This window comes from Bidens hawaiensis, unplaced genomic scaffold (assembly GCF_021521415.1).
Source record: "Bidens hawaiensis isolate Kalapana, Puna unplaced genomic scaffold, B.hawaiensis_p1.1 tig00039473_1, whole genome shotgun sequence".
Taxonomy (NCBI): domain Eukaryota; kingdom Viridiplantae; phylum Streptophyta; class Magnoliopsida; order Asterales; family Asteraceae; genus Bidens; species Bidens hawaiensis.
Genome location: NW_027505604.1, coordinates 72,928 through 99,255, shown reverse-complemented (window position 1 = coordinate 99,255; position 26,328 = coordinate 72,928). Strand labels below are relative to the sequence as shown.

Below are 26,328 nucleotides of genomic sequence, written 5' to 3'. Positions count from 1 at the left end.
ATTTTCTCTTTTGTATACACTTGCACAGTTAGTCTTGTTTGTGAGCTCAATTGTGAGCACTGGCAGTCTTGTCTCTTAGAGTTGGTCCCGATCAGATTACACCCTTGTTGAAAACCAGACATACACATGTTGCGCGCAGATTTATTGTTATCTATGTATTGTATTAAACTTGATTTCTCACCAACACGCAAGTGTTTGACGTTTATTTTAACACATGTTCAGGTTTGCAGTAGCTGTTTTGGAGCTTGTGGACACGTAGGAAGTTTTTACTTTTGGACCTAGAATTAAAATGTATCAAGACAAGTTAATGTTGTTCGAATGTTATAATATATTGATTTATGTTTGATTTATGTTCTATATTTTCCCCGCTGCGCGTGCGCGATAAAATGTGTATTAATAAATATTGACACCAATAGTGTCGCGAGTAATGAAGCAATATGTGGCGCCCCGATGTATAATCCGCCTTTGGTCGGGGTGTTACAGATTGGTATCAGAGCCAGGTTGACTTTAGGATAGGTGGTTAGACGTAACGGCCTAGAATACCTAAGAGTCCCTTCTCGCGCATGAGAGAAATCTCATGTTTGCGCGCTTATTGTTAATTACTCGTTATTTATGAATATGCTCGCACTCGCGCAGTATATGATTTTATGTTTTATTTCGCGATATTTCGATTTTGGTTGAATTTCGATTTTTATTGATTTTACTTACATATTCGTTTGTGGGATTTGAAAATCCGAAAAGTCATGGTGATACATGAATAGTTGATTTTCAATTTCCATTTACGATTATGTTCTGAGGTTGGAGACTTGAAAAGTCATGGTGATACATGAATTGTCAACCTCCAATACTCATTTTCTTGTATATTTTATATTGAAGATTGAAAAGTCATGGTGATACATGAATCGTCAATCTCCAATACTCGTTTACTCGTATATTTTAAATTGGGAATTCGGAAAGTCATGGTGATACATGAATTGTCGATTTCTGATTCGAATTTGTTACCTTTATTAAGTCTGCATTTTGGGTCATTTATTTTACTTTAACTTTTGATAGCATCTAACTCCGTGAAACCAAGCTTTATAAAGTTATACTTTGCGATAAAACCAAGATATTAACTAAAATTAAAACTTTTATAGAATGCCTCCGCTATCTCGCCGATTTCAGAGAAGAGAAGCCTCGCGCATGCGTAGACAGCAACGTTCCCAGGAAATGGCCGCCGCAATAGCCCAAGCTTTGAGCCAAAACAATACCAACACCTCGAGTTATAACATTAAGTCCTTTAACGCGGGTAACCCTCCAAAGTTCACAGGTCTTGAAGGAGCCACCGTGATGCTCCAGTGGCTTGAGAAAATAGAAAACACTTTCCTCCACACCCAATGCCCCTCAGACAGACGAACCCTATATGCTTCCAGTGTCCTGGAATCTAGAGCGCTTACATGGTGGAATGGAGTAGCTCATGCGCGTGGCGCAGAAACTGCTTCCAACATGCTCTGGGAGGAATTTAAGGAAATTCTGACGCGAGAATTCTGCCCTCCCAACGAAGTTAAGCGCTTGGAGGAAGAATTTTGGAATCTTAAGCAATACAGCGGTGAAGCGCGCGAGTACGCGACGCGCTTCCATGAACTAAGCCTGCTTGTCCCTCACCTTGTTACCCCTTCCCGCCGAGCCATAGAGAAATTCCTTGGGGGTCTCCCCATGGAAATTCAAGATTCTGTATGGGCCAGAAACCCAGTAACCCTCTCTGACGCCATCGAATTGGCCGCTGTGCTCAGCGACAACCATGTCAGAGCAGGAACCCTGTTCCTGCGGGGATCTGAGAAGACCAAACTCACCAAGACTGTCCCTGAACCAACAGAAACCAAACCAGAACCCTCAAACCGTAACAACCTCAAGCGCAGGCGCAAAGCCTATGCGCTTACCAACCCGCCCATTGTCCAGCAACCCGCATACCAACCCCCAGTTTACGCGCCTAACCCTCTGTCAGCTTACCCAACTCCCCCTGTAGTTCACAACTATGCCTTAACCAATCCAGCACTCCCTGCCCCGCCTCCTAAGAAACCTTACACAGGAAACCATCCCTTTTGCCCAACCTGTAGATTTCACCACCCAACCCAAACCCCGTGTCGACTTTGTACCCGATGTGGCCGTACTGGTCACACTGCTGAAAACTGTAGAGTCCTTCCCGCAAATCCAATTGCGCCAACACCACCAGTCTACCCGCAGAACCCACAATCAATCTACCAAAACCCACGACCCAGAACGTGCTTTAACTGCGGTGATCCCAGTCATTTCCGGAACGCGTGCCCGAGACTACAAGTGCAAATTACGCAAGCGAATCCGGTGAACCAGATTTCAAACCAAGTAACGCGTGGACGAGCTTTTAACATAACCGCGCACCAAGCGCAAGCGAATAATGACGTAGTTAATGGTACATTTTTGCTTAACGGATTTTATGCTTCTATACTTTTTGATACTGGCGCCGATCGAAGTTTTATCTCTCGCGCCTTCGAGCAGAAGCTTGCGCGACCGCGCGATAACTTAAAAGAAAATTTTTCAGTTGAAATGGCTAATGGCGAAACTGTTTTAATTAACTCTGTGATTAAAGATTGTACGCTTAACCTTAACGAAAACGATTTTCTGATCGACCTCATCCCCATGCCTCTTGGAAGCTTTGATGTTATTATTGGTATGGACTGGCTCTCGAAGAATCGCGCCGAAGTTATTTGCGCCAAGAAGTTGATTCGCCTACCTCGAGAAAATGGTGATCTTTACATCTACGGCGAGAAACCCTCCCACGGTCTTAAACTTATGTCTTGCGCCGAAGCCCAAAGACTCATGCGGAAGAAGTGTATTGCATTTCTAGCCCATGTGGTCAAACCTGCTGAAGAGAAGAAGCTTCGCGATATCCCTGTTGTGCGTGATTTTCCTGAAGTTTTTCCTGATGATCTTCCTGGTATCCCTCCCGCTCGTGAAGTCGAGTTCCGTATTGATCTTGTCCCTGGTGCTTCCCCCGTGGCTAAATCTCCTTATCGTCTTGCACCCGCTGAGATGCAAGAATTGGCCAGCCAACTTCAAGAGTTGACTGCTAAAGGATTTATCCGCCCTAGCTCTTCGCCCTGGGGTGCTCCGGTGTTGTTCGTTAAAAAGAAAGATGGATCGTTTCGCATGTGTATTGATTACCGCGAGTTGAACAAACTCACCATTAAAAACCGGTATCCCTTACCGCGTATTGACGACCTCTTTGATCAACTCCAAGGTGCCTCTTGTTTCTCGAAGATTGATCTCCGCTCTGGCTATCACCAGTTGCGCATCCGCGATGAAGATGTTCCGAAGACTGCTTTTCGAACTCGTTATGGCCATTTTGAATTCTTGGTCATGTCCTTCGGTCTAACCAACGCACCCGCCGTTTTCATGGATCTTATGAATCGGGTGTGTAGGCCTTTCTTGGATAAATTCGTGATCGTGTTTATCGATGATGTTCTGGTGTATTCTAAGACCAAGGCCGAGCACGAGCAACATCTTCGGTTGGTGTTGCAAAAGCTCCGAACCGAGCAACTCTATGCTAAGCTTTCCAAGTGTGAATTCTGGTCTGATGAAGTACAGTTTCTTGGTCATGTTGTGAACAAGATGGGTATTCATGTCGACCCATCCAAAATTGAAGCAATCAAGAACTGGATTACGCCATCCACTCCTTCTGAGATCCGTTCCTTTCTAGGCTTAGCTGGTTATTACCGGCGCTTCATTTCGAACTTCTCGAAGATCGCTTTGCCTTTAACAGCTCTGACGCACAAAGGCAAACCGTATATTTGGGGCCCGAAGCAAGAAGAAGCCTTTCTAACGCTCAAGCGTGTGTTGTGTGAAGCTCCTGTTCTTGCGCTACCCGAGGGTAATGATGATTTTGTCGTGTATTGCGATGCATCCAACCAAGGTCTCGGTTGTGTTCTTATGCAACGAGGCAAGGTTATCGCTTACGCATCAAGGCAACTTAAGGTTCATGAAAAGAATTATACAACTCACGATCTCGAACTTGGTGCAGTTGTTTTTGCCTTGAAGATCTGGAGACACTACCTTTATGGTACTAAGTGTATCCTCTACACTGACCATAAAAGCCTTCAGCATATCTTTGATCAAAAGGAACTTAACATGAGGCAACGCCGATGGAACGAACTCATCAGCGATTACGATTGTGAGATCCGGTATCATCCTGGTAAGGCTAATGTGGTAGCCGATGCGCTCAGCCGAAAACCCTGCCAACTTAACTGTATCTTGCCGCGCACCCAGCTTCACTTCGCGCCGATTCAAAACAACCTTGAATCGCGTATTCGTGACGCGCAGCGCGCATCCATCAGTAATGGTAATCTTCGCGCCGAGTTAGCGTGTGGCGCGGAAGCACACTTTGTCCCTAATCTGAGTGGAATTCTCTGCTATCTCAATCGCATCTGGATTCCCTTTGATGAGAATCTTCGCGCTGATATCCTGAGTGAAGCACACAAATCTCGATATTCTATTCATCCTGGCGCTGATAAGATGTACAAGGATTTGCGCATAACTTATTGGTGGCCCGGTATGAAAAAGGATATTGCTATGTTCGTAGCTAAATGCCTGACTTGTTCTAAAGTAAAAGCTGAACACCAACGCCCATCTGGTTTGCTCGAACAACCTGAAATTCCTACGTGGAAATGGGAATGTGTAGCGATGGACTTTATTACCAAGTTACCTTTGACAGCAAGCAAACATGATAGCATTTGGGTAATAGTGGATCGTTTGACTAAGTCTGCTCACTTTCTGCCCATTCGTGAAAACTACCGTGTTGAGCAACTCGCGCAGCTTTATGTCAAGGAAATTGTCTGCCGCCATGGTACTCCTTTGAGCATCATATCCGATCGCGATGGCCGTTTTATATCTCGCTTTTGGAAATCTCTCCAATCTGCGCTAGGAACTCGCTTGGACATGAGTACGGCATATCATCCTCAGACTGACGGACAGTCTGAACGAACTATTCAAACTCTTGAGGATATGCTCCGATCTTGTGTTCTTGATTTTGGAGGTAATTGGGATTCACACCTGCCTTTGATTGAGTTCTCTTATAATAACAGCTATCATTCCAGTATTGGTATGGCCCCATTTGAAGCACTTTACGGTCGTAAGTGCCGCTCCCCGATTTGTTGGAGCGAAGTGGGAGAAGCTCAAATCACAGGACCCGAACTTGTTCAAGAGACAACCGATAAAATCGCCAAGATCCGTGATCATCTGCTGACTGCCAGAAGCCGACAGAAGAGTTACGCAGATCGTAGGCGGAAGCCTCTCGAATTTCAAGTTGGTGATCTTGTTCTCCTCAAAGTGTCGCCCTGGAGGGGTGTTGTCCGCTTTGGGAAGAAAGGTAAGCTTGCTCCTCGATATGTTGGACCATTTAAGATTCTCGCGCGTGTAGGGAAAGTTGCCTACAGACTTGACCTGCCGCCCGCGCTCAGTAATGTGCATCCAACGTTCCATGTATCCAATCTCAAGAAGTGTTTAGCTGACGAGAACCTTCACATTTCACTCGATGAAGTTCAAGTTGATGAATCTATGCATTTCGTTGAGAAGCCTGTTGAGATTATGGATCGCGAGGTTAAGCAAACCAAGCGCAGTCGTATCCCTATCGTGAAAGTTCGTTGGGAGTCCAAGCGCGGAGCCGAGTTTACATGGGAAAGGGAAGATCAAATGAAGATCAAGTACCCGCACCTGTTCTCTGCGCAACCTACTTCGAGATAAATTTCGGGACGAAATTTCTTAAAGTAGGGGAGACTGTGACATCTGCCCTGATCCGACCCGACCCAGGTACCCGTTTCTCTTATCCGATCTCTTTCTTTTATGATTTAATATTTATTTATACTTATATTTTACTTTTAATAATAATATATATTTTCCTTCCCGCCTTTTTCTCTCTCTTTCTTTCCGCCGTCCCCTCCCCCTTCCTTCTCTCTTTCCGCCTTCTTTTCCCTCTTGTCGCCGTCCCGCCCTTAAGCCTTGTTTCCCTCTTTCTTCTAACTCTTTGCTTGTCCTTTGTTCCTTCCCGCCTAAGGTTGTCTGTGCAGCTCCACGCGCCAGACTCCCTTGCAAGGAATCCTGCGTGAAGACCACCTGTTACAGCGATACGCGAGACGAACTCTTCTCGCAGCGCGCTAAGAATGGTAATTCTTCTCGCAGCGCGCTAAGAACGGTAGTTCTTCCCGCGACGCGCTAAGGATTTGTAGTTCTTCTCGCAGCGCGCTAAGAATCGTAGTTCATCCCTCGACGCGCGAAGAATTATAGTTCTTCCCGCGGCGCGCTAGGAATTTTAGTTCCTCCCGCGGCGCGCTAAGAAATGTGATTCTTCCCGCGGCGCGCTTAGAAATGTAGTTCTTTCCGCGACGCGTTAAGGTTGGTTCTGTCTGCCTTCGCGCTCGCGCACTTTTGCCTTCGCGCTCGAGCCTCCTCGCGCTAAACCCTTTAGTCTAGTCTTCTGTTTATTCTAGCCGTTTGCTTTTGTAATGTCTTTTCTTCTGAGCTGTTGACCTAACCTATCTAATGTCTGAATAGTTACTTTCGGCGCAGCATGCGTACCAACCCCATTGGTTGGTAGAAAAAGTGACTGACATTATCTTTTGAGATCTGCTTTTGCCATGCTTGACCAGTACCTTTATCTGAACCGCCCATGCTTTTTACTGTTTCCCTGACAGCTTTATCTTGCCCCCTGCAGCTGCCATATCTTTTGATATCTTTACTTTTCAGAACTTTTTACCGTTGATATCTTTTCTTTTACTTTTTGAGATCTTTTCCCCTTTTTCTAGGGATTGTGTTCCCTAGGGTTTCTCTATAAATAATAATAATATTTTCATAACACATCACACACAAAACACTTAATCTCTCTTATTATCTCTTCCTCCCTTTTTGCTCTCTGCCGTTGTCCTCCTGCCGCCTCCTCTCTTGCCTCCGTCTTCCTCCTTGTTCTTCCTGCTTTTCCGGTAATATATATTATAATTTACTTATTTAATTATGCTAACTTATAATCAAGACTTAAAACAAATCATTAAAACAATAATCTTAATTATAGGTTAACTTTGCTTGTTTAAGAGTTGATTCTTGCATATCTTTCACCGCATCGTTTATCAAGTGAGTTATCTCGTATCTAATCCCTTTTTATTTTAAATGCTTTGGGATGTTCATGTGTTCATACAAAACTTGAGTCTTAAACTATTTATGAACTTTAGTCGCGCAGTATCCCATGTGTTGAGGACGTAGACTTGGCTGTTTATTTGTATGTGTGGATCATTAACCGTATGGACGGTCTATTCCGCAGTTTTCATGGTACCATTAGATGAACACGGGAGAACTATCGTTTATGATTTTCTCTTTTGTATACACTTGCACAGTTAGTCTTGTTTGTGAGCTCAATTGTGAGCACTGGCAGTCTTGTCTCTTAGAGTTGGTCCCGATCAGATTACACCCTTGTTGAAAACCAGACATACACATGTTGCGCGCAGATTTATTGTTATCTATGTATTGTATTAAACTTGATTTCTCACCAACACGCAAGTGTTTGACGTTTATTTTAACACATGTTCAGGTTTGCAGTAGCTGTTTTGGAGCTTGTGGACACGTAGGAAGTTTTTACTTTTGGACCTAGAATTAAAATGTATCAAGACAAGTTAATGTTGTTCGAATGTTATAATATATTGATTTATGTTTGATTTATGTTCTATATTTTCCCCGCTGCGCGTGCGCGATAAAATGTGTATTAATAAATATTGACACCAATAGTGTCGCGAGTAATGAAGCAATATGTGGCGCCCCGATGTATAATCCGCCTTTGGTCGGGGTGTTACACTTTGACCTAATATGTTTCACACCCTCGCCAAACCCTCCAGGAAAACAACCGGATCTCACGGTTGATTTAGATTTATGCACACTGTATTTCCTTAGGCTCGCAAGCCTTGGTGTCAAGGGTTTGGAGAACGAGTTTGTTCCTCTACCAGTTACTACATATCCATCACAGAAATCATGATCAAGGAGAGGGGGGTAAAATCAAAATTTGTGGAAATTCCTTAATTTAGAATAGCATCTAGGGTTTTGAAAATGATTTTGGGAGTGAGGCATAGCCTTGGAGTTATGTGTGATTTTTGTGTACAATAATATGAATAAAACATTTAAATATGATTAAGAAATGAAAAAATAATTTAAACAAAAAGGGTAAAAATATAGGAACACGTATAGGACCCTAAACATGTTACTAGGCCGTTACGTCTAACCACCTATCTTATAGCCATAAGCTCTGATACTAATCTGTCACACTCCAACCTACGACAGAACATGCCAGGGCGTGACATATTTTGTATCATAGATCAAAAATACTAAAATAATAATAAGTATTAATATCCAAATTTATTTATTCACAATAAGCATACACAAATAATTCAAATGAAAAAGAAATTAATACAACACTTAAACTTTTATAATTTTTAGTCTAAAGTCCAAATCTATGTCTTCACTTCAAATAACTTCCTATAACAACATGCGTTATGCGTAAAATTAATTTGTCAGCAACACATGTTGAGCGAGTAACCACGGTTTAGCAGCAGCAGCAGTAGTAGTAGTCGTAGTAGTAGTGGTAGTAGTGGTGGTCGTCGTCGTCATCGTGGTCGTTTTCGTCATCGTGGCAGTAGCAGTGGCGATGGCGATGGCGGTGGCGGTAGCGGTAGCGGTAGTGGTAGTAGTAATAGTAGGTAAATAGCATCGACTAACATAAACAAATATATGTCTTTTTAATATTGCCACTAGATTTCGGACATGTCTGCTCGGACTCCCAACCAATAATAAACACAAAATAAAAAGTTTCATTTCCCCCTAAACCAAACGGGGTCGAGTTACCAACTAACGATTAAGCAGTAAACACATAATTCACATAGAAATTAATCGAGCAATATTACAACCATGCAAATAATGGGTTTGTGTTTAACTATAACAGTATAGTATTAGTTTAATACGCATAATGCCCCCCAAAAATAGAGAAAAAAGGGCTGTGATTACTCACCTTAGAGGTAAAGTAGATGATAACGAGGAGGCGGTTAAAGTGAACTAGTTAGTTAGTCCTTTGAGGAGCCTTGATGAATTATCCTAATTTAAAGGTTATAATTAAAATAAATAATCTAACAACATAAGCGAAGAAGACACAATATCATGGGTTTATAACGGATTTGGGATCCTTAAGGCGTTCAAAAATAATCTATTTTATTTAAGTGTAATAAGAACGTAATCAATTTAAATGTTTATTACAAGTTACGTATTTGTTTTTAAACAACAAAAATGTTAATTTAATACTCTAAAATTACATAAATGTATATTATATATTTAAACGAAAAACTTATTTTGATGGTCAGTTCGAGTGAAAATTATCTTTAGTTTTATTTAATAATATATTGGGTTGGGTTGAGAAAATACATCTATTTATAAACATAAAGTTGAATATATGTATATATTTATATATACACATATGTATATACAAGTATACACACACATATAAGAAAAATCTTAATCAATAACTTATTTCGAGATAAAAAATGGTGTTCGTACGTTTAATGGTTAAAAATAATATTAGTTATATATATGTAATAATAATGAACCATAAAACAAATAAAAAATATTAATGAAAATAAGAAAATAAAACAAAATCGGGGCTGGGGAACTCGAACCTACGCCCCAAGCCGGTTCATGGGTTAAACATGTGGCACAGCCAACAGAGTTGGGTCCTAAATTTGTTTAAGGGTCGGAAAAGGTTTAAAATAAGCAAAAAGCTTAATAATCCCAATTTCACATAAACCCTGAATTGGATATTCATCCCGTTGATTGAGTTAACCCCTTTATCAACTGAAATTGATAAACGGGTTTTATTTAGATGCATATTTCGACCAAGAAACATGTATTAGTTACCGGAAAGGGAGACGAATTGATAGAGATCAAGAAGTTAGGGTTTTTAGGTATGAACACGAGATCAAAATCGATCAAAACTTGTTTCTGGATTAAAATTGATAGAGGGCACTTATTCGTGATGCTAAGAAGATGATGTAGGATGACTAAATTATGCTATGGACTGGTATTTATAGTGGTTTGGCGTCAATCAAGTCCTCAATTTGTGTTAACGAGAATGAGGTGTCAATTTGCTGGATATTAACATAATTAGGGTGTAATTAGACGCGTGATTGATCAATTGACGTGTACAGACGACCAATTACGTGATTCCCTGCTAAAATTATGAATCAAAATAAATAAGGGGAGGGGGATCGTTGGTGGTGACGGGGAGGGAAAAGGAAATGGGAAAGGAGGTTTAAGTATTTGCAAACTAGTCCCTGATCTTTAGCTTGTTGATCGAAGGTTGTAAAAACTAAGTGTATGAGGTAAAAAGCGTATAATTGATACCTTAAATGCGAATAACCATAGATAAGATAATATAATTAATAACAATTCGTTGTTGTTATTAATAAGCGTGGGTCCGAAAAATTAAAGTTTTAAAAAAAACGGGTTGGGTTTCGGGTTTGAAAATTTCTGAATGTTACTTAAGAGATCTCTAAACATATGAATACAACATTGACTAAATATAATGGAATAATATAACTCTATTACACCCTAATAGTTGAAGAGGGAAGAGAGCGAATGCTGAGACTGAATCAAAAATCTTCAAACAACACACGCGGAAAAACCCTGGTGAAGATATTTGCAATCTAGATGGAATATGAAGAATGCGCACCTGACCCCACTGAACCTGTTCTCGGATAAAATGTATGTCAAATTCAATATTTTTCGTACGTTGGTGATTTACGGGTTTCCCGAAAGATAAATGGCACTGACAGTGTCGCATTAAACCAGTGTAGCACGAGATAAATGGCGATGTAGCTCCAAAAGAATATTACTCAACCATCATATTTCAGCGACGACATTAGTAACACTGTGATATTCAGCTTCGGCACTGGAACGAGAGATAGTCAGCTAGCTTTTAGATGACCATGATATAAGATTTGACCCATGATAAACGCAATACCCCAAAGTAGATAGGCGAATGTGACATCCGGAAAATCCCATATTTATTTTGGGCCAAATATGTCGATTTTGAAAGATGAGGGATCAAAAATATTCTTAATATAAGTAATGGGGAAAATGAGATAAGAAAAATAAAGCATCTCATGTTAAGTAAATAAAAAAATCCATCCCACATGGAAAGAGAGAAGAAAGTGAAAGCATTCCATATGGGTATAAATAGGAAAGAGAACTTTCCTCACACATTGGAAAATTATAAAACTTAGAAGCTCTTTATAAGGAAGAGAATTTCCATAGTAAAATTCTTATGTGGCTAAACACTCTCATTAGTCCTAGCAGAGGGTGCGAAGCACCTGACGCGCACGAGCACGAGCTCGGGCGATGGGCGTAATGTGGCGTTTTAATGGCGCACTTTGCACTTCGCACGCTCGCATCGCTGCTTAAGAGCCGCCTTTAGTATTTTTGGAAGTAGAGGCACCAAAAGGGAAAATTCTGAATTCCTTAACTTCGCGCTACGTGAACGGAGGCTCTAGCCCTTCACGCTACGCAAAGGTGCTAAGATGAAAATTAAAATAAGTACCGGCTTATGATTCCTTCGCACTACACGAAGTAACTCCTATGCATGCGTGACACGTGTAGACACGTGGCACCACGTCAAGCCACGTGGCAACTTGTCAGATGACTCAGCAAACTGAATAGTGGTTCACGCTACGCGAGTGACACAAAATCTGCTATAAATAGAAAGGTTCACAGCACTTCCCATCTCACACTAAAACAATTTACTTTCACACAGTTAACCTTGTTTTGCGTACCATGCCTTGTAGAGCGTGCCAAGCTCTACAGTTCTGATGGTTTAATTTCTAGAACACAATAGAGAATAGAAGTGCTGCTCGATTAGTCTTAGGCGCCTAACTCCAAATACCCGTGTGAGGTAGGCTTAATTATTATTATTTTATTATTATTATTATAATAGCTTAAACCATAGTCGGGGGTATAGCCCGAACCTTGATCACAGCTAAGCATAATATAACTTTTCATAAGCAAAAGTTATAGTCAAATTTTTGTTTCTTCATGATTAAGAAACGTAAGCCTTTATATACAAAGGGTATAGTCAAAATACGATTTCTTGATGATTAAGAAATATAATATCCATTTACAAAGGTTATAGTTAAATTAATGTTTCTTCATGAAGAAGAAACAAAACATATAATTGGTGAAAAAACAAAAGAACTAAAGGTCCGAATATTTTATAAAATAATTTATCAAGTTAAAGCTATACAAAACAGACTACGAGTCTGAAGCTAGATCATTGATCTAGATATTTATACAAAGGTTATTCTCGTACTATAGGTTCTATGTAACAATCATAAATCAAAAATCAGAAATCAGAAGCAGAAATCAGTAACAGAAACTGATTATAAACAGGAATTAGTAACAGAAACTGATTACAAATAGAAAAGGTGAATACGCCCTAAACTTTTAAAAACTCTTTAAGAGTCAGAATGTTTGCATAGGATCTATGAATCCTTAAAACCTTGTATTACAATAATAAGAAAATGACACTCTAATTAAAAGTATACATGTTTCTGGATCCATTCATACATGTGACTCGGAGTTCCCCGAGGCCATGCATATCATCAAGCATGCCTCTGGAATTCTACGGGACTGTTCAGAGAAATGATATTATGTATATGATTAATTGTACATGTACTTAATTAGGGTAATTTTATCCCAATTGAGTTGGGTGCCTAATGAGTTGTCACAAAAGTATTATTGTTGATTTCACAATGGTATTGAAAATATTTTATAACAGAGTCAACGTCATTACCGGCTGTGTGCTAACGTATTTTCCCCCACATTTCAGGGAAAAACAGTAAAGGTTAGATCAGACAATCAAGACATATTAGAAGATTGGAGATATAGTCATTAGACATTATCTGATGGCTCAGATATTTTATTTCAGAATATATTATAAAGAATCATATTTTCAAAAGACATGTATTTGAATTATCAAACAGGTATTTAAATCCCGAGTTTTCAAATATAATAATATTTTATTCAAAAACTTCCGCTAAAAGAACGTAACTCTGATATTTACAAAACAGATACCAACTAACGGATGTCACGCCTAATACCTACGTCGGGGTGTGACAATAAGTGTCTGTCAGTGTAAATAACTGAAGTAGGGGCCACATTTTTTTGAAGAGTGAGACTGTAGTCCACAGTGCCTTTGACATGCCTGATAATTCGTTTGAGGGCATCCCATGAGTGGACCTAGGGGTGTGCATGTGCATGCAAATCTATTGCATGGCATAACTGATATCGGGTCAAGTGAATGTAAGATATTGCAATGCACCAGCCAAACTTTGATAAAGGGTAGGATCATCAAATTGCATACTAGAGTCAGCACTAGCTTTACCATATGTGTTAACTAGGATAGCAGTCGCTTACACAAATGCATTCCAGCCTTTTTAATTATATCCTGTGCATAGGAGCTTTGTTAAAAAAAGCATGTTATCACCTGTACAAGTAACCGAGATCCCAAGAAGAAATTTAATTGACTGAGATCTTTCATGAAAATTCTGAAGCGAGGTTTTACTCCTCACGAAGCACTTCCAAGGAGGAAGTAAGGAGGTTATCATCAACATATAAAAGCATATATGTTGTGTGAGACCCTTGATGTAAGATTAATAACGAGTTGTCACGTATACTTTGTATAAACTCTAAGTGCAAAACATAGTCTGTAAAGCATTAGTACCACGCTCACGGTGCTTGTTTAAGTCTGTATAACGATCGTTTAAGCTGACATACATGATCAGGATAAATTTTACTACGAAACCCCATATGTTGGCACATATAGACGGTCTCATGCAGTGTACTGTGTAGAAAGGCGTTAGTGACATCCAATTGATGTACCAGCCACGAACGTGCAAGGCAATAGATAAAATTGTTCTAATCATTGCCGGTTTGACAATCGGGCTAAAGGTTTCCCCACAATCAATACCAACTTGTTGTGAATGACCATCGCATACTAATTGTGCTTTATATCGCTCAAGCGTACAATTAGAATCAAATTTGTGCTAAACAACCACATACTTCGTATTACATGCATTTGTGGATGTCGGGGTAATAGTTCCCACGTCACATTTTTAAGAAGGGCGTTAAACTCGTCCGCCGTGGCATTGTGCCATTCCGGTATAGACAAGGCATGAGTGGGATTTTTAGGAATAGGTATGGGGACGGTAGCGGAAAGATTTAAGAGTTGTTTGGGTTTGAAATGTCATCCATAGCACGGGTACGCATGTTACACATTGTAGCTGGTGGTGGTTGCGGTGGGATATTAGGTAGCGTTTGGACGGAAGTGGATGGTGTAGTGGGAGCAGATGGTGACTGTTGTGTATCGGGTGACGATTGTGTGTTAGGTGGTGGAGCGTGAGGGTCTGAGGAGGAATGATCTGGAGGGAGGAGGGAACCGACGGAGGAGACAGTTGGACTGGGGAATTATTAGGGGAAGATTGGGCCGAATGGGTGATACTTGAGTTGTTTGTGTGCTGAGATAATGGTTGAGATGGTGATGGATCAGCGTATGACCATAAATAGGGATGGGGTGGTGCGGACAGAAACTCATAAAAGAGAATGGGTGGTGAAGCTAATGGTTGAGAGGGGTTGGTGGCAAAAGGATATATAGGTTCATCAAATATCACGTGTCGAGAGATGGTGATTTGATGTGTTTGAAGATCCAGACATTTGTACTCTCGGTGATTGGGCGAGTATCCAAGAAATACACATGGGTGAGAGCGATGAGCGAGTTTGTGAGTAAGGTGAGGGGTGAAGAGGGTAGCATAGGGAACCTAAAGCACGTAAATAGTCATAAAAGGGAGACATGTTATAAAGAAGCTTGTTGGGGGGGGGGGGGTGTACTTGTGATATTTACTAGGGAGAATGTTGAGTATATAAATGGTCATTTCAAGCACATGATGCCAATGGGCAAGAAGGGTACGGATAATGTTATTAATGGTGTGAATTTTGCGTTCTACTTTACCATTTTGAGAGGAAGTGTAAAGGCATGACAAACAAAATATCATATGTGTGGTTACAATATTGGGTAAACGATGAATTGACGTATTCGGTTCTGTTATCACATTGGAAGGTTTTTATTTTTCTTTTGAATTGTGTTTCTATTTGTTTAGCGAAGGTGCAAAATATTGAGTATACTTGAGATTTCTTGGCTAAGGGAAAGGTCCATAAGAAATATGTGAGGTCATCAAGAAAACGTATATAATAACGATGACACCCGGTGCTAACAACGGGTGATGTCTAAAGACTACTGTGTACAATATCAAAAGGTAAAGAAGTGCAAATATTAGAATTCATAAATGGTAACTTCAACACTTTTACCAATAACACACGATTGACAACCAGTCATATTCATTTTATTAAAAGAAAGACAGAATTTTAGAAATTGTCCTTTATTTTTCACCCAAATTTCACTCGTTGTCCATGATCTTCAAAATTGATCTTTTTTATCATTTACGTTTTAAAATCCAACAACGTTTGTCCTTTTCGCCTAACTCAGTTAAAAATCCTCGTTAAGTAAGGTTATGTGCCTTGCACATGAGGACAAATTGATCATTTTACTTATTAAATTAAAAAAGTGTTTTAATAAATAAAGAAAAACAATAAAAAACAATTAATATATATTTCTATTCTTTATCTCCCCCCCCCTCTTCTTCCTCCATAGCCACCACCAAGCTTTCTGGCGGCCACCACCTCCGGCCGCCGCCGTCTTCTCCGGCCACTCCACCTGCCGCCGCCATCTTCTCCGGCTTGCTTCTAAACCTCCAGATCTCGAACACAAGGGTGCACCACAAACCAATCATCGACCACAATCACCTGGCCGGCATAAAAGATGCTCAACCGACTGGATTCCTTTGGCGGCCTTATTGCCATCCCTAATTAAACAATAACTCAACAATAGATCGATCTATCTAGTCAAAGTAATACAGAACAATTAATAATAATAATAATACCACCAGCATCAATCATTCTTCATCTTCCCCATGACTCAAAAATTGGTCTTCCCCACCATCACCATATCATACATTCAAATACGAATCCCAACAAAAGGTCTAAGCTTTCCTAATAATCTGAACCTGCCGCTCCCGCCGGACCACTGCCTTCGACCGAATTGTTCTCCGGTTGCGGAATTTATGGTTGGGCTCCAAAGAACAAGATGACGAAATTGAATTTCAAAATCCTAATTTAGAGGGGATGAAAAATTGGGGGATTTGTTAATAAGAGATTGGGTTCTTCCTGACAAAATGTTAACTGAGGATGACGATGATGAAGAGATTAGGGGATTTGTTAAGAAGAGAGCAGCAGCGGAGGTTGAATGATGACCAGCTTCTAACTACACCTACTAAATCAGGGCTGAACCAGTTGTCAGAAAACACTAGGGTTAGAATATAGGGGGATGAGATTGCGGTTTCGTGATTCTAGGCCACCAGAGAAGATAAATCAAAGAATGGATGGTTTTTCAGGCCCGGAATAATAATAATAAGAATAATAATGCTGCCGGCGGAGAAGACGCCGGAAAGCTTCTATGGAGGAAGAAGAAGGGGGGAGAGATAAAGAATATAAATATATATTAATAGTTTTTCTTTATTTATTAAAACACTTTTTTAATTTAATAGGTAAAATGACCAATTTGCCCTCATGTGCAAGGCACATGACCCTCATTGATATCACTCGATAGCCAACTTACGTTACCTCCTTGGCCCGTAACCGAGTCCACAATATTAGCTAAAAGGCTCGCAATGAGTGAAGCAACCGCCGAGCTCACCATGAATGCGGCCGTTGCAAAACTTGACATACTTTTTGGGAGCTCCGAGTAATAAAACTCCAGTTGTCCGATTCCACTAAACGCTTCGGTTAAACCTAGTAATGCATATTGTGGGACTAACCACATTGCGGACATGTCAATTGGCATGTCTGAGTTTGCTAAATCACGCCTTACGGTTTCGACGATTGCGGATTCTACCATGGCCATGATCAAAAAGATTAGCCCGATTCCCATTCGGGTTTTTGGATTGATCCCATGTGGCTCGTGTGTAAACTTTGCTAGAAACGGGACCAAAATGCGATCATAAAACGGGATCCATATTGTGACTGTCAAACGCATAAACAAGTTGAAAGATGCAGCCGGGATTTGGAACCATGAGATGATGTTTCGATTCATTTTTTCGGCTTGAAGTATCGGGAAACTTTGTAAAACGATCGTATATACTAGAATGCCTGACGACCAAATTGGTATTATCCGAATTACAGATTTGAGAGATTCTACCTTTTCGACTGTGGGCTTTGGGCCAGAAGAGCCGATGCCCGCATCTCTAACAGCACATGCTTTGTTAAGAAACCTAGAAGGCATCAAAGCAGTATAGCACAAGGTCAGATTATTACCGGAAAATAAATTGTGTTAGCTAAAGGGGTTAAAACAAGTTTCTTTTTAATATGGTTCGTTTGCAAACGGGTTGGTTAGTCGAAACAGTCTTCTTAACAATGGTTGGATTGTCTTACATTGGAAATGACATTTTTGGCACTTTTTAACCCGTTTAGCGCATGTCATTTTTAATTTTGGCCCGTTAGATTTGTTGAAGTAAATTTGTAAAACACTAACATAATTTTGTAACTAACCTTAAGTTGTCGGTTAGCTCAAGCCGATCCCCATCATTGCTATGGTTATAACATTCAGCTGGAAGAAGGCAGATCTTACGGTTCCTAAAAGCAGCGATTAAAACTTGTCCAAAACCAGAGAACGGGCTCTCGTTGACTTTAACTTTGACATAAAGAGGCGACCCAAGTACGAACACGAGAGCCGAACAGAAGATCACGAAAACCGGAACCACAAACCCGATTTGCCAACCAAAGTTGTCTTGAATGTAGACCACCACAGTAGAAACAATAATTGTGGAAATAGCAAAACTAGCAAAATACCAGTTAAAGTAGCTATCAATGAGCCTCCGGTTGTTAAGGTGTTTGAGCTGGTCTGCACCAAAGGCTAGGGAGCATGGTCGGATGCAGCCCAACCCGATTGAGATTAGACCCAAAGATGCAAAAAGGAAACCGAGTTGGGTCAGTGTCGGTGGACTGCAACGGGTGTTGGCTTCTTGGCAAGATGAAGAAGGTGTTAATTGTGGAACCATGGTTGTCATCCAAAGAAAAGTCATCCCCTATATAACAAAAATATTATGTTTGTAACGGTAAATAAGTTGTTCAAAAAGCTCATGGCTCGCTCAAAAACAATTGTTTGTAAACAAGCTGAGCTGAGTCCGAGACAAAGTCAGCTTTTGGCTCGCTTGTTGGTTCATTATTAAACTCCAAGCTTATATAATATTAATTATAAAAATAAATAAATAAATAAATAACATACAAAAAAAGTTGAAAAAAAAAAATAATGTGTATTTTTTATAAATCTATCTATAAATGTGTAATAAAAATATTTTAAAAAGAAATTAAACGAGTCAGCTCAAGTTTTTACGATCCAAGCTGAAGCTCAACTTTTCAACTCATTAAAATAACAAATCAGGCCCAACCTGGCTCGGCTCGTTTACATCCCTAACGGTAAATGATAATAGGCATGTAAACGAACCAAACGGACAAATCGTCTAATGTTATTTGAACAACAAACAAATACAAACACTTAAACAAACGAATTTGCTTGAAACTTACCAAAAAACTGACGAAAGACCCGATAGAAATGACCCGAAAGCGACCCAAGTAAGCGTCGGCGATGAAACCTCCGAAAACGGAGACCATGGAAAAGTGCTGACCAGATGTAGTATACGGTGCTTGCGGTCACAGATTCCACGTGATAAACTTCTATTAAATAGAAAATCATATTCATCATCAATCCATAGCTCGCAATTCCCTCAAACGTTACGTTCACTGCCCCAAACACGAACACAATGAGAGGAAGGATTTGATGATGTTGAGGTTGGCGTACCGATGATGAACGGCATGGTTCTAAGACCACCATTCCGAGCATGATCCTGTAGATTCTCGGGGAGTAACTTTGTTTGTAACTCGGCATCGGTGCTCGATTGTTCGTGATTCACTTGTGCTTCCATGGTGGATATTATGCCAAAAGTCAGTCACACTAAGAGACCTGAAGATTCGACAAAAATAAAATGCAGAAGAATATTTATCACCTTAATGTGACATTTCAACTTGCACCAAACCAATATATGACCATAATGAGCCTTAAATTTAATGGTCCAAGACAATGAAACAATTAAACATGTCACAATGTGTCTAGATCATATCATAACTGAGTACACGTATAACTTATTTCAAATAAGTCATTGATAATAGTCTGATACGTTTATAGCTTCAAATAAACACCAACTTATTGAAACATTAATAGTTAAAACTCAAATATTGTGCTCAACTCTATCGCCTCCTTCTTCACTGGCATCATGTAACAACATACTTTCCGACGAGCGATGAATACGACAACAATATAAGTAGTAGAAAAGGTTGAGCAAATTCACGAAACAAAGCAACCAATAGTAGTAATTCACATGGCCTGCATCGATATCACTTGATAGCCAACTTACACCACCTTTATGGCTCGTAACAAAGTCCACAGAGTTAGTTAAAAGGTATCCTACGAAATCAGCAACCGCCGAGCTCAAGAAAAACACAGCCATTGCTAAACTCCCCATACTTTTTGGGAGCTCGGAGTAATACAATTCCATCCGCCCGATTGTGTTAAACGCGTCGGTTAAACCTAGTAAGATAAACTGTGGGACCAACCACATTGCTGACATGTCAACCGACGAGTTTGTGTTTCCTAAACCACGTCTTATGGTTTCCATGATTGCGGCTACTACCATGGCTATGATTGATAATATTAACCCAATTCCAATTCTGGTTTTAGGGTGGAGCCCACGTGGTTCATTTGTAAATTTTGCTAGTAATGGGACCAGAATTCGGTCATAAAATGTGACCCATATCAGGACGGTCAAAAGAGAGAACATTCCATAAGATGCAGCCGGGATCTCAAGCCATGGGGTAACATTTCGGTTCATCTTTTTAGCTTGAAGTATCGGGAATGTGCTCACAAAGCATATATTTGGCAGAATGCCTGACGACCAAATTGGTATTATCCCAATTATTGATTTGAGAGATTCCACCGTTTCGACTGTGGGGACATTGCGTGGAATCGCATCTCTAACAACGCATGCTTTGTTAAGAAACCTAAATTAAAAGATAACATAAGTCAGATTATTACTCAAATAGATATAAAGAAAAACACGTCAAAAACATGTCAGCTAACGAGTCAAAACTGGTTTCTTTAACACGGTCAAACTAAATGGTTATTTTTCATGTAAAACCTAAAATACAAAATAATGCAAGTTAGATTATTACTCAAATTGGCATAAAAACATGTTAGATAACAAGTCAAAATGAGTATATTCAACATGTATAATTAATTTGTCATGTTTAACACGTTTAATGTGTATTTAATTAATTTTGGCCCTCGTGAGAGAAAACAAACATGATATAATTCATTTCAATTGTCAAACCTTAACTTGTCAGTTAGCTCAACTCGATCCATTTCATCGCTATGGTTATAGTTGTCACCGGGAAGAAGATGGATCCTTCGGTTCCTATAAGCAACTATTAAAACTTGAATAAAACCCGAAAACGGGCTCTTGTTGACTTTGACTTTGACATAAAGAGATGACCCGAGTAGGAACACGAGAGTAGAACATAGCATGACCAAAACCGGAACCGCAAACCCGATCCGCCAACCAAATTGCTCTTGAATGTAGACCACAACAGTAGACGTAACAAGTGCTGAAATAGCCAAAGTCGCGTAGTACCAGTTAAAGTAGCTATCCGTTAGCCTCAGGTTGTTATGGTGTTTAAACTGGTCCGCACCAAAGGCCATGGAACAAGGTTTGATGGAGGCCGACCCGGTTGAGATTAGACACAAAGATACCAACAGGAAACCAAGTTGGGCCGGTGTTGGAATGCAGAAAGCGGTTCCGGGTTCTGAAGGCGTTAACTGTGGAACCATTGATGTCAACCAGAGAAAAGTCATCCCCTGTAACAACAATAATAAGATAATGTAAACGAACCGAAAAAGAAGTATTAAATAAAATTAAACAGAAACTAGTAAGATGGGATGCTTTTGACAAGAGGTGCAAATGAGCCAAAATGACCCGAGCTCTTCGAGCCCGAGCCAGCTTAAATAAATATCGTTTAGTTATCGAGCCTTGAATCGGAATGGGAAGCTCATATAGGCTCAAAGCCTTGATGGGAAGCTTGTTTAGGCTCGTTAAGCCTTCACGAGCATTGTGTATTTTTAAATTTTACCTCTTTTGGACTTTTGTGTATTAATTTCACACTGCAAAGTCTTGAGCCCAACTTTGGCTTGTTTAAGGTGCTACACGGGCTCGAGTGGGCATGTTTAAAGTTTTTCTCAAAATATACATAATTAAAAACATATATAAATTAATTACTAACTATAAACGAGCCAAGCCCGAGCTTGAAAAAAACTAACAAGCCAACCTCAATCTTTAGAAAAAGAGCTCGCAACGAGCCGAGCTCAAGCACCTAAATGCGCATAACTGCCATTTAAACACGTGTAACCTATGCCACGAACGTAAATGACACCTAAACGCGTGTAATATGCACTTGGCATTAAACACTCGTGACAAACTCCGCATGTGTAACCGGCATTAAGCACGCATAACCGATGCCTAAACGCGCGTAACCGGTGCCAAAAACCATAACCAAAGCTAAAATGTACAATAATTTCAAAAAGAAAACATTTTTTTAAACCAACCCGTTTTGGCCCGAAACCCATTCAGACCCAAACTCTTTCTAACCCAAACCAAATAACCCTTTTTAATCAACCCGTTCCTACTCTAACTCTACCAGAGACCCAACTTTCGACTTACAAGAAGACTGGAGAAAGAGCCGATGCCAATAGCCTGAAAACGACCCAGACAGGAGTCGGAGACAAAAGCCCCAACAATGGAGAGACTACAAGACAAAGCCGAAATCATATAGATTACACTTGTTCCAGTCACAGCTTCCATATTATAAACCTCCATAAGATACAATATCATGTTAGCCATCGATCCGCCACTCGCAACTCTCTCGAACGCTTCATTCGCTGCCCGAAAACAAAACATAATTCAAAATCAAACAATAAATTGATAGGTTAATTTACTAGAGCATACCGATGATGAATGGCATGGTTTTGAGACCACCCTTTTGAACATTATTATTATTAGTGAGTAATTTGGTTTGTAAGTCTTCTTCATTGATGTTTGGTTTCTCATGATTCATGTCTTGCTCCATTGTTGATGGATGGGTTACAGTTTAGTGTGTTTGCATGTAGTGTTTGATGAGTGACTGATTATAGGAAACTTCAAAATTCCACCGCTTGAAACTTTATGCCACGTGTAGATTTTCTTTTTGTCATATGTGATTATAAAATGAGTATACGTATTTATTAACAAGATAATGTTAAAATACAAAGTATCACAAAAATAAGAAGGATAAGAAGGAATATGATTTATTCATCTTAGATAGTGTTTATTATAGAGGAATGGAAGATGAAATGTAATAAGTCATTTCAAAGAAATAAAAAAAAGCATGTTTGTTATCATGTATGAATAAAATGGATCATTTTACATGGAATGAAGCTCCTTCTATTTTTAGGATTTTCATTCATTTGGATATAGCTGTTTTTTTTTTCATTCATTCAAATAATGAAAAAGTCAAAAGGGTCAACAATCATTATTACTATTATAAAGTTATAATTATATTATAATTATTATTATTATTTTCCAATTATAGTTATTATATAATCATCATTATTGTTTTGTATATTATAATACTAAAAAGGTGCCCGCACGATGCGGCGGGATACAAAAATCTTAGTAATCGTGTAACAATTATGGATGTTCAAGGTTCGTTTGAAACCTTGAAAACATTTAAGCCAATCACCACTTTTGGTCAGTCGGTTTCTGAATGTTCAAACCATAATAAACGGTTTGGTTTACAGTTTATACCGAAAATCGACCATATCAAACCGGACAGGACTGCAAACTTATTATTGAAGCTCTATGCGTGAAACCAAATCGTTAGTAACGATTCAGTTTAAATTTTCAACGGTTCATTTTTGGTTTTCAATGATAAAAAATTGAACCAACGGTTTGGCTCATGGTGTAACTTAGAAACTGTTAAAACCGAATTGTGAACGCCCATACATAATGTGTTAATTTTTTTTAATTGAAAAAAACTATTGCAATACCATACCCAAATTAAAGGCAATAAAATGCTAATTTTTTTGGTGCAATTGTTTAAAAAAAATATATTGACGTATGACAAAGTTACAGCCGTTGAAAAATTGTTGGTGGAAAGTTAGTTTACAATTAAAATCAAAAGGAATACATAGGTAAAGATGAAAGTTCAAAGTTGTAAGTTGTAACTATTTCTATGTATATTTTCCGATTGACAAGTTTGTTCCTATTTTACATGCTATAGAAAGTGTACATTATGTTTTACAAGTTGTAAATTACTTAAAAAGTAGGTGTCTTTATTTGTCCATGCCTCATGTATTATATATTGTATAGATAACTATTACTATATTAGAACTATTACTACATTATATATATAAATATATTTGACGAGTTAACATTCACAACGCATATACGGTTTAACGATCTCGTTAAAATACGAGGGTCCTAAAAATAGTTATTATGAATATTCATTTATTATTAATATTATTTATTTTTATTTTTATTTATTTTTTATTATTATTATTAATAAGAATGTTAATAATAATAAAATGATTAATCGTTTCATTATTAAATGGTAACCAAACATGACAATGAAATGGTAATGATCCATTTCATTCCTTTGTATGAGTGGAGATTAATTTAAGAATAAAAATTGATGAGAAGGGCATTAAGGTAATAACCCACTTATGATAATTTTCTCTCTTCACATGCAAAGCACATGTCAATTCCCCTATCATTGTAAAACATCCATAACTTTTTCATACACAATTTTTTTTTTGAAAAAAAAAATTCACCATAATAGCAAACGTTTTTTTTATCTTTAATATGAATATCATATTGTTATATAAAAATAAAAAAATAGTGGGTTTTTTATATTATGTTATTTGGTTGTTCATTGTGTTTTTAATTGGGTTTTATATGCATTGTATTATAGATTTTGATTATTGTGTTCTTCAATTGGTACTCATATTAAAAATAAAAATTAAAACAAAGATTACGTCATTGTGTTTTTTCGTTCGTCATTGTGCCTTTGTGCTCAAAATTTGTCTTTCTACTTATCATTGTGTTGTAGTCATTATGAAAGACGTTCATGGTCTTTTGTTCGGGATTGACATGTGCCATCACTTAATTTGAGAAAAATAGTATTACGTTCAAGTCATTGTGTAATATGTAGTTTCCACTGTGTTTTACGTTTCAGTTCATTGTGCTATATGTATTCACCATTGTGTCTTATGTTTCAGATCATTGTGTTATATGTATTCATCATGTGTTGGAACCTATTCCAGCTGACCGGGGAAGATTCCTAACAATCACAAGAATGAGATCTATACCAAGTAAAAGTGAGAGTGTTTTATTATTGAGTGTGAATGAGATTACAAATGTTAATTCCTCTCCATTTATAGAAGGGGGTGTTTATACATATAATCTAATGGTTTATCTCTTTCGGCCGGATCCCTTGGTCCGATCTTCTTTCCCTTGGGCCTTGCCTTTCCGAAGATCTTTATCCTCTAGTTGCTGCCTCCTATCCCGGGTCACACGTGCATCGGGCCACCCATCAAATCGGACGTGTTATATGGATTTTCCCTCGCAAATGGTTTTCCCTCTAAAATCGTCTTCTAGAACCTCTCGTGCTATTGGGCTTGCCTTGTTGGGCCTTGCTTGGGTTATTGGGCTAGGGTCTGCCCATGAGCCCATGTTATGGGTAGGCTCTTCAAGTCCCCTCAGTCTATTATTCTCGTTATTTATGACGAGGACAATAGACTCATCTTGTCTTTCTCGATTCTTTATTTGCCGCTTTGTCATAGGGCCTCTTCTCCTATCGGCCTACTTTCTGTGTGCCCATTCGATTTCCTTCTTTGGCCCACTTAAAAGGTCCTACCCAATCTCCTTCCTTTTTGAATTTTGATGGTTTTACTTTCCCTATGTCAATAATTAACCGCCCTTCTTGTCACTTCACCATTATTGACCCTATCTCTTCCAACTTTCTCTTCCAACAGCTTCTTCGGCTTCTCCTTCCCTACACAGGTTTGTTTTCTCCTTTCTTTGCTTCATTATGAGTCACGACGGTCACTCTACCATTACCTCGACATGTCCTATGTCCGAATTGCTTCCTTATGTTCTACTTACCATATTCCTCTGTCGCTGTCCCCTACCCTTCCTGGGCCGGGCTAGACGGCTTGTAGTCGTCCCGGATTCATCGCTTTGTATGCGAAGAACCTTGAGTTTGCAAATATCCGTTATCCTTTGACCGAGTTCTAGTTGGCCTTGTTGAAGCATCATCGGTTGTGCATCTCCCAAGTTCACCCCTTAGGGTTTTTGCGTGTGACTCATTTTGAGATTGCTTGTCGTACCCTTAGTGGAGAAGCCTCTGTTACTTTATTCCGTCGATTTTACCGGTTGAAGGCTAACGGTGATTGGTATACTTTTGAACGGTGGGCTAGTAAAGATCCTCCGTGTGCATCCTATATTCCTTCTGGGTTTTATCCCTGTGAATGGAAAGATGACTTTTTCTTTGTTTCTTCTTCCTTTGCCCCTGGTCTCACTCGTCGCCGACACGTTGGCTCTCATATCGATGATCCTGCCCCTGGTTTTCCTACTAGTCATGATTCACTCTATAAATTGTTGATTCAAAAACCAACTAAGGCCGCCACTTATCCCGTGATCTTAGTCAAATTTGGCCAGATCCGTTGTGTCCAACTGTGTTTGACGGGGACCGAGGTTGGTGACCCTTTGCCTCCTTCTATTTGGCCTTATGTTTTCTCTTGTTTCTTGTTTTTGATCCTCACCTGTTATTTTTTATTTTTATTTTTTTTTGCATAAATGGATTTGATGGGGATTCTCCAAAAACGTCTTGTGAAGAGTGCCAAGTTTGTTACTCTTCCGGTGTCTGCTGATGCTTCCACCCCGACTGCTCGCACTGTCGATGCTTCTTCTGACTCTGATGCCCCTGGCTTTA

At 39.3% G+C, this 26,328-nt stretch overlaps 1 protein-coding gene and 1 pseudogene across 1 annotated transcript; both read right to left on the bottom strand.

Moving 5' to 3' along the window:
* Positions 1-16,762: 16,762 nt before the first annotated feature.
* On the bottom strand, positions 16,763-19,175 carry LOC143614244 (protein NRT1/ PTR FAMILY 1.2-like; annotated as a pseudogene).
* Positions 19,176-19,478: 303 nt separating this feature from the next.
* LOC143614243 (protein NRT1/ PTR FAMILY 1.2-like) lies at positions 19,479-22,425 on the bottom strand. Its single transcript, XM_077087739.1, has 4 exons — positions 22,305-22,425; positions 22,020-22,237; positions 20,637-21,160; positions 19,479-20,307 (listed from the first exon to the last, which is right to left on the bottom strand). The coding sequence occupies exons 1-4, from the start codon at positions 22,423-22,425 to the stop codon at positions 19,479-19,481; spliced, it is 1,692 nt and encodes a 563-aa protein (XP_076943854.1).
* Between the last annotated feature and the right edge of the window lie 3,903 nt (positions 22,426-26,328).